The sequence below is a fragment of the Chaetura pelagica genome, unplaced genomic scaffold (genome assembly GCF_000747805.2).
Source record: "Chaetura pelagica isolate M959 unplaced genomic scaffold, ChaPel_1.0 scaffold531, whole genome shotgun sequence".
In the NCBI taxonomy this organism is placed as follows: Eukaryota; Metazoa; Chordata; class Aves; order Apodiformes; family Apodidae; genus Chaetura; species Chaetura pelagica.
The window spans coordinates 487,910-496,290 of record NW_009952362.1 but is presented as its reverse complement, the minus strand read 5'-3'; the positions used below and the strand labels follow the sequence as shown (position 1 = coordinate 496,290).

Below are 8,381 nucleotides of genomic sequence, written 5' to 3'. Positions count from 1 at the left end.
CACCAAGGACCAGAAGGACCAAAAGGACAGAAAGGCAGCATGGGTAAGTATCTCTATAAATGCTATGAGTCTCTCACAACTAATTGACAACATGACATGGGTCATGGGTCACACTGGGTTGCTGTGATCATTGCCTTCCCCCTTGGAGGAGGCATGGATCCTCTTGCCAAGACCTCCCATAAAGACACCTTTTTGACAAGGCATTTGTTTCCTGTAGGTGATCCTGGCGTGGAAGGTCCAATGGGACAAAGAGGTCGAGAAGGGCTACCAGGGCCTCGAGGGGAGCCTGGACCACCAGGATTTGGAGAAAAAGGAGATAGAGGTAGGAACAACGTGTTCCATTCTTGGATAAAGCAGAGATGGACAGAAGTTAGAGTTTGGTCCCAATTTAAAAAACACCGGTTATAACATTCGGTTATAGAACCGAATTTCATTTTAGACATTGCCCAGCACAGACAAATCTGGCCTAAGGTATTTTTTTTTTTGCCAAACTTACAATGGGTAAACCAGGATTGTTTTGTTTTGCCAGGTCTCACAGGTTTAAGTTTGGCAGAACCAAAAGCACATAGTATCAAGGTCAATTTCTTCAGTGTTATCTAAGTCATCAAAGCTGGAGGATTTGTCTTACTCATCCTAAATCTCAGTGAGATGGGATTTTTTACTTGGACCATGCATGCTAATTTGAGTGTTCTGAACTGAACAGCAGATTATTCATGACAGCTGTGAGAGAAAGAGTAACAAGAGATGGGATAATGGAAAATGGGATAACAATTGTCTTCTGCAGTATCTATTCATGCTCTCATTCTACAGGTGTTATCGGTGAGCCAGGTCCTCCAGGGCCACCTGGTCCCCCAGGTTCTGCTGGCCTTAAAGGTAAATACGAAGATGGACAGAGAGCCTAGCAGACTAATTAGGAGTGAAGAGCACTCCAGCCTTCCTTTTTCACTTGTGTTTCACTGTGGTAGTAAGAAAAGTAAACTAGTGGCCTTCTTTTTAGATAAAACTTACTTTGGTAGGTACATGTAGCTTTTAGAGCAATAAATTCTTTGAGATTTTTAGTGAGAGTGGGGATTGGCAGAGAGGTTTCTCAAAACACCAGTCTTTAAGATGTGTGGTGTTTCCAGCTGTTTCTTCTCTGCTTTCAGAAATGATAAGGTTAAGCTCCACATCCCTAGCAGGCTTCAAACAGAGATACAGCTCTGTAATCCATGTAGCTGGGATAAAAATTGCCCTATAAAAAAGGGGTCCCACCTGAAGCAAAGATCCCAGTGTCTCAGTCAAGATGGAAGGCTTGAGTCTCTTTACCTTACTTTAGAGAAAACTACTTCCTCTGTGTCACTATAACTAAATTGTGTAGATTTGCTGCCCTGGTTTGGAGGATGCCAGTGATAAAAATTCTTCTTGCAGCCGGGGGAATTCTGATCTGCTAAACACCTTATGGGTTATGGATGCTGTTGGGCAAACTGAAAGAGATTTGTTCATTTTCTAACTGCACTGTTACTAAAGGAAAATCTGTGTTCCTTTTTCGCAGGTCTGATGGGTTCTCCAGGCCCACAAGGTCCACCAGGTGAGTGCTGCATTACTATGCTATGGCATCTAGAGACTGGAGAAAACAAAACCAGAGTGACAGCTTCTCATAGTTTTTCTTCTTCTTCAGTGATGCATAATAGTGAGTGGGTTCGATTAACCCCCTCCATCTCATTTTTTTGCAGGTCTTCCTGGCCTACAGGGATTTAGAGGAGAAGCAGGTCTCCCAGGTGCTAAAGGTAAGTTTCTCTTTCCCTCAGCAGTCACAGCAGCACTAGCTGATATGCTTTCTAGCACTGCTCTGAGTAACAGACTTAGTCTGAGCATGCAACATTTTTATGCTAGGGGCAAAGAAAAGCATAGGATTGAGGAAAGGGGAGGATGAACTAGACTTAGTCAGTGATTGCAGACAAATACTGAGAAATGCAAGGGACACATAGGTAATAAAGCAGTCTAGCTGAGGAAACATGGATGGATGGATGGATGGATGGATGGATGGATGGATGGATGGATGGATGGATGGAGTGAGCTGTGCTGAAGGAAAGGAATTTCAAGTTTATCTGATACCAGGGTACCTGTATGTCCCTATGGTTTTTCTTGATGCATGAAATTCCTTTCCCTTCTTACTTGTTATTACCATTCTTCAATCATCCATATATCTTTCAGGTGAGAAAGGAGCACCTGGAGCCAAAGGTATGTTGATCAGTTTAATATCTTTTGTAGAGATTTTTTTTTTATATTCCTTGAGATATGGCTGCTGTCTATGGGTATGAACCCTGTCCTTCTTTGGCTTTTTCTTCTGTGTTCTTGTCAGAAAACAGACCTTATTTTCTCTGATGGAAGCACTTTACAATGAAAAAAATCTCACAGAATCCTTCATTTTTTGTTCCACAGGTGATCAGGGTGAGAAGGGTTCTCGTGGAATGACAGGTCAGTGGATTGTTTTCCTGGAATAAAAACCTGTCTAATATACCAGTTGAGTTTTCAAATAACAATATTGCCCAACCAACCCCAGTTAACTTTCTGGGGAAGTATAATTATGTTACTGGTTATACAAGTTTAATTTTTGTACACAAGTTTTAAACAAATAGATCCCATTTTATATTTCAGTCATCTTGGTAGCCATTTTCATATTTAGCTTTAGAGAAATTCTCTCTCATGTGCCCTTTATTCACTTCACGTGAGCTTTTCTAATGCCCACAGACAGTGAGGAATCATGAGGCCTTAACATACTGTCAATGCTGTTTTTCAATTGCAAAGCACCAAATATTGTCAACAGTCATAAACTGTCTCATCACCAACATTTGTTTGATTCATTTTCATACCATTTCACTACAGGTGAACAAGGCTCAAGAGGAATGCCTGGTCCTCCAGGAGAGCCAGGGGCTAAAGGACCTGCAGGTGGGTAACAGAAAATAGCTGTGTTTGTAAGTGGGGCAATGTCATTTCCTCCCAGAGTATGTTTCTGTAAGCACAGACAAACTAAAAACACAGGAGTAGTTGTGATCCTAGGTCTTTTCTTTAGCTAGCTAAGATTAGTTTGTATACTCAGAAAAGATGTCCTACAATTAAATTTCAAGTGAACTTTTTTTGGATCTTCAGTAACTGCAAGCCAAGGTTTCTTTCAGAAGCAATATGATGAAAAGCCACATTCTAAACTAGCACTAAGGGCTATTCTCCACTTAGTAAGATAGGGCAACTGTGCTACTATTTCAGCAGTCCCTAACAATCTCTTTTCTTTGGACAGGACAAGCTGGCCGTGATGGACAGCCTGGTGAAAAAGGTAAGGGATTCCTTTGAGGTAGAAGTGCAGGTACTTTCTGGTTTGGCAGGAGGTTGATTTGTAAAAGGGATAGGAGAGGACTACAGCAGATTCATATTGTGGGATCCTGCTGTCTCAGAAGAACTGTAGAGTCAACCATGTAAGCATGCAACATGTAATGAAGCTGCCTGTAAATTGTGACCAAGTTCTTCTCACTACAGAACTCCTCTGTAATTGATGGTCACCTCCCAGACACTGATGCTGAAAATGGCCAGTTGGCTAAGAGGATACAATAGGTAGAAACTGCTGCAGGAAAACTTGTGCCAAGCTTGAATGGATTGGTGGATTGTAATTCACTGACTTCTGGCTTGTTAATGGTGATTATATCCCTAGGTGAACCAGGTCTGATGGGAATGCCAGGAGCCCGAGGCCCTCCAGGACCCTCTGGAGATGTAGGACAGCCAGGTAAAAGCATACAGAGAAGAAAAATACTTTTTGCTCAGTCAGGACTACAGATGTCTTTGTCAACATCTTCCAGTCTTAATTGGAAGTTAAGGCTGGCAGAAGATCTCTGTACTGTAGCTGGTGATGAGAGGAAAACGCATAGTGAGCACAGATCTTTTGTGATCTCAGGAATCCACACACTGGACACAAGAACATCAGCTGCTCTGAGCCAACATTTGGTTTAAATATCAGTTGCTAGACCACTTTACACCAATTCTGGGCTCTGTGTTATAATTTTAAGTAAATATAATCTTTTTCTCCCTGTCTGTCCTTTCTCCAACTGAAATTTGTTTAGATATTTTAGAATTCTTGTCTTTTTCTTCCAGGTCTCACAGGACCCCAAGGACCACCAGGTAGGTTTTCCCACTGTGTTTTGATTTATCAATAACATGCTTTGATCTGGGCTCAAAAACACCTTGTAATTTTCCCTCTGTGCTGTTCACAGCTTCCAAAGTAATATTCCAAGATTTCTTTATCTCCCTTGGCTTTTGAGACAGGTTTTGTGCTTGCTGTGTAATTTTTAAGGAATATAGGGCCTTGGAGTGATTGAAAATTTGCCTCTCTCCAACATACAGGTTGCATCAAATAGCGTGTTTCAGTTCCCTATGCATCACTGGCAGATCCTTCTAATCAGCAGCAGCAGCAATAGGAGAAGATGTAGCAATAGAGGTGGAAACAGAGGATGTGACAGCTGCAAGCAGGGGTGTTTGGGGTGGGCAAGTTGCCAGGAGCAGTGCCTGGAAGAAGCTGCAGGTTGATCTAGGGAGCAGTGCAATTATCCAGGGATCAGTGGAAGAATAGAAGGCTTTAACTATTCCCAGGGACACTGCCAGGTCAGTCTACAGTCCACTATGAATTCTTCCTCTTGCTCTCAGGGCCCTACTTATAAATGCTGAAGGCAAAGGTCTTGAATAGGGAGTTCCTTCTAAAAACCCAGAGGTGAAATTTAACTGGGGTGCCTGGAAAAAACAGAACAAACAATATTTGCACTAACCATTTAAAATTGTTTTTCTACCTCATATCAGGACTTCCAGGCAACCCAGGCCGAGCAGGAGCTAAAGGTGAGTTTTGTTTCTTCCACAATACTAATTTTCTCTCTAAGCGCTTCATTTTAGGGAGGTTTATCTGCTGTGCTGACCAGTCCCTGAATCAACAGTGGCATCTAGTGGATTTTGGAAGGGAAGGTTTGAGAAACAGACGGTAGTGAAAGCCTCCTTGAGCAGACACGGAAAGCAGGGAATCTGCTGAGGCCCCTGATGTGACAGTTTTCCACTGAAAACCTTAGAAAACCCATTTCTGCCCTGGGCATATAAATATGATGCCTGGTGACTGCAATGGAAGCTTTGTGCTTGCCTCGGATAGGTGAAGGCCTATTGCCCATTCTGGCAGATGTAGTGCTTGGAAAGCTGAGCAGAGGATATTTCTGGATTAGCTGAACTCAGTTGCTTCCCCCATGAGCTTCTAGTGCTATGACTTCTCAGACAAGAGATCAAGGGCGAAGAGAAATCACATGTTTAGTAAAACAACATAATTTAGCTACTGACAGCCCAAAAAAGTTCATCTTTTGTCTCTCTCTTTTCACAGGAGAACCTGGACCTCCAGGAAAAGTCATAAGTGCTGGTATGTAGTGCTGTGAGAGTTCACACATTTCTGCTTTTGGAGGACTTTCTCTGTTTTTTGTTATGCCTCCTAAATTCATCTTGACTGTGTGTCAGACCTGCACTGGGACTCCCTGTGCTGGGAGACTGCAAATGCTAAAGAAGTGTGATTCCTTCTGATGTGTTGCTCACTCATTGGATGTGTGTATAGATGTGTATGTTCAAGTGTATGTGTTTGTGTTTCAGAGGGTTTGTCAACGATTGCTCTGCCAGGCCCACCAGGTCCCCCAGGCCCAGCTGGCCCCGCTGGACCTCCAGGTGTTCCAGGTGAGGAAGCTGCTCCTCTGCTGTTGTTTTTGCAGGCAGCAAACATTGCTGTGCATCCAGTTCTTAATTTAAGTCTGATGTTTATTTTCTCTGCCAGGCTGCCCTGTCTGGGAGGCAAGATTTCTCAGGCAGTCTAGATACTCATGGTCCTCTCCCTTCCCTGCAGAAAGAGACCAAGATCTCAGGCTGACTTAGGGAGGCAGCAGCCTCAAGAGAGAAATGGGATATGATCACAGGGGAGCAGGACAGAAGGGAAGGCTGAGAAGATGAAGAAACTGGGAACAGTATTGTTGTCCTTTTATCTGATGCATACAAAGGTCAAATCCATCAAGTAGAATCAAGCTCTTTTGCTTCTCAGGAAAGCAGGCTCATGTTGAATCCCTCTTCTGGCACTGCTATTGAAATCAGGAAGTGCTTGTTTTCCAGTCTTAGCTTTGAACTGAAGTCAGCAGAAATCCCACATGAGCATCTACAAATCTTATACACAATCACACACACAGACTCTGGCTATGCATGAGCTTGGTCCTCAGACACTGCCCTCAAGCATGCTGATGTCAGGCAACAGAATTCCTGAGCCCTGGTTCCCATGGCACTTCTGTGCCTCTCCCAGCTGTATAGCTGGAGCAAATCCTGGAGCTGGCTTAGTAAAGTGAGCCTCGACCTGCAGCAGGGAATGCAAGAGAAGGGTTAGGCCTGTTGCACTTCTGTTGTGGTCAGTGACATTCTGGTTGTTTCCCCAGTTTAAGAGGCACCAGACACTTTATTGCCACATGATGGAAAATGAGCCCCTTCTCTGGAGCTTCAAGTAATACATGGAACATTGATGAATTCATACCCCATAGCAATTCCATTTACTTGTGTTGATAGTCTCAGTTCTTATGAAATACAAATTGATTATTCCTGCTACTGTAAAATACAATCAGGAAAATCTAATGCTATGGTTTTTTTCCTTTGAAACCAGGTCCTGTTGGACCAGCTGGTCTCCCTGGACAGCAAGGTACCATTCTCTGTCAGCTTTGATTCTGCTTCTTAAAAAACTGAACTCATTAGTTTTCCTTTGTTTCTAATTCTCTCAGCCCCTGGCACAATCACTCTCCCTTTTGTCTGCAGATTTCTTCCTTTCAGTTCATTTTGCTACATTACTTGGCTTAACTAATTTTGTAAAGAATTTCTATTATTTTTTTCTTTCCCAGGGGAAAAAGTGGGGTAGCAAGAGCCAGTGTGATGGGCATGCTGCAAATACCCTTTTTTGTTGTTGTTACTTTTTCTGGAGGGTGGTATTTCTAAGGCACTTCTCACATGCAGTTGCCTTTCTGTGGTAGGAGATGTAGCCCAGTTGGATATGCCCTGCCTTTTAAAAAGGTGGGAGGACAAACCAGAGCCACACTGGGAATAAGGTGACTATAAAATCACTGCCAATTGGAGAGACATTTGTTTGGAAGGGCCTGAACAGAGCTGACTTTTACAAACTCTTCTTAGCTGGTTTTCTGTGATCCTGTTAGGGCAAATTGCTCAGTAGTTTCCACATTTGAGTACACTGTCCCTCAGAGCCAGGGACTGAGTGCCTGCTCCCAGTTCACATAAGCAAAGTCTGAACCTGTTACCAAGAAGGTGAGGAATGAGTACAAAATGTCACCCTCTCTCCATTAAAAAATTCACTTTCTCTTTTTTTCCTGAAAAGGTCCACGAGGTGAGAAGGGGTCCCCAGGTGAAGCTGTGATAGAAACTATCAAAACAGAAGTCTCGTCATTAGCTTCTCAAAGTAAGTGTGCCTGCCTTTCTACTCCTTTGCTTGGAGAGGTGCCAGAGGCCTCAAGGCCTGCTTACAGCTAGCAGGAGATGCCTCTACCTCTTACCCCTCAAGGGGAAGTGTGTGTGTATGTTTGGTGGCGGGACAGCAATATCAGCTACCTCTGTCTTCCTTCTCATCTGTGCATCCAATGGGAGGTAGATGGCACCAGGCCATGTCACAGAGAAGAAAGCTAAGGAATGGTGACTGGTGAACAGTGTCCAGCAGCAGAGCTGGTCACAGAGCTGTGAGGTTTCAGCCTGGTCTTTTAGCCACTGTCTTCACACAATATGAACACAGATCTATCCATAAGAGCAAAACGAGTTTGAAAAGGCATGTTAATCTAAGCAACATAAATCAAAATTTCTCTGTGAATTACAGGAAAAATTCGCAAGGGAACAAATGCTATTTTAAGATGAAAATAAGTGGAGCAGAACAGAATGATTTAGCAGCATCCCGAGAAAAGTGTCTACTGCTGCTGTGCAATACTACATGTGTGGTGCAGTTACAGTCAGTATTCCTAGGGTCTGGGACCTCTGCAAGTGTGCAGGAGAGGCAAGGCAAAGGAGGGCATAAAATCATAAATGTTCCATGTCTGATCACTATCTGAATGGGGTCATGTAGCTCCAGGCCATGTACTGTCCCATCCTCCATTGAGAAGTCTGGGATCTCAGCATCACTGAACTTTGAGTTTGTACCTCAGCCTGGAGGTGAGGATACGTCTCCAATGAAGATAATACAGTGCAGCTAGCTACTTGTTGAATAATGGCTGCATAATGTTTTCCTCCCAAAACTTGTCCCTTATTGGAATAATCTTTCCTCTCCTTGGCAGTTCGTTCCCTCCTTCTCAAGCCTTTGAGTCCATTGCTCTTTC

General features: G+C 43.4%; 1 protein-coding gene across 1 annotated transcript in view; it reads left to right on the top strand.

Moving 5' to 3' along the window:
• The window catches only part of COL17A1 (collagen, type XVII, alpha 1), a 34,633-nt gene that overhangs the window by 15,231 nt on the left and 11,021 nt on the right, over nucleotides 1–8,381 (top strand). The window contains exons 20-35 of the mRNA XM_010007896.1: nucleotides 1–43; nucleotides 218–322; nucleotides 811–873; nucleotides 1,532–1,567; nucleotides 1,713–1,766; nucleotides 2,194–2,220; nucleotides 2,422–2,457; nucleotides 2,866–2,928; nucleotides 3,275–3,310; nucleotides 3,683–3,754; nucleotides 4,120–4,146; nucleotides 4,819–4,854; nucleotides 5,378–5,413; nucleotides 5,638–5,718; nucleotides 6,680–6,715; nucleotides 7,400–7,480. The exon at nucleotides 1–43 is cut by the window's left edge and continues 35 nt beyond it. Coding sequence (XP_010006198.1) covers nucleotides 1–43; nucleotides 218–322; nucleotides 811–873; nucleotides 1,532–1,567; nucleotides 1,713–1,766; nucleotides 2,194–2,220; nucleotides 2,422–2,457; nucleotides 2,866–2,928; nucleotides 3,275–3,310; nucleotides 3,683–3,754; nucleotides 4,120–4,146; nucleotides 4,819–4,854; nucleotides 5,378–5,413; nucleotides 5,638–5,718; nucleotides 6,680–6,715; nucleotides 7,400–7,480 — 832 coding nt within the window. The remainder of the gene's footprint in view (nucleotides 44–217; nucleotides 323–810; nucleotides 874–1,531; nucleotides 1,568–1,712; nucleotides 1,767–2,193; nucleotides 2,221–2,421; nucleotides 2,458–2,865; nucleotides 2,929–3,274; nucleotides 3,311–3,682; nucleotides 3,755–4,119; nucleotides 4,147–4,818; nucleotides 4,855–5,377; nucleotides 5,414–5,637; nucleotides 5,719–6,679; nucleotides 6,716–7,399; nucleotides 7,481–8,381) is intronic.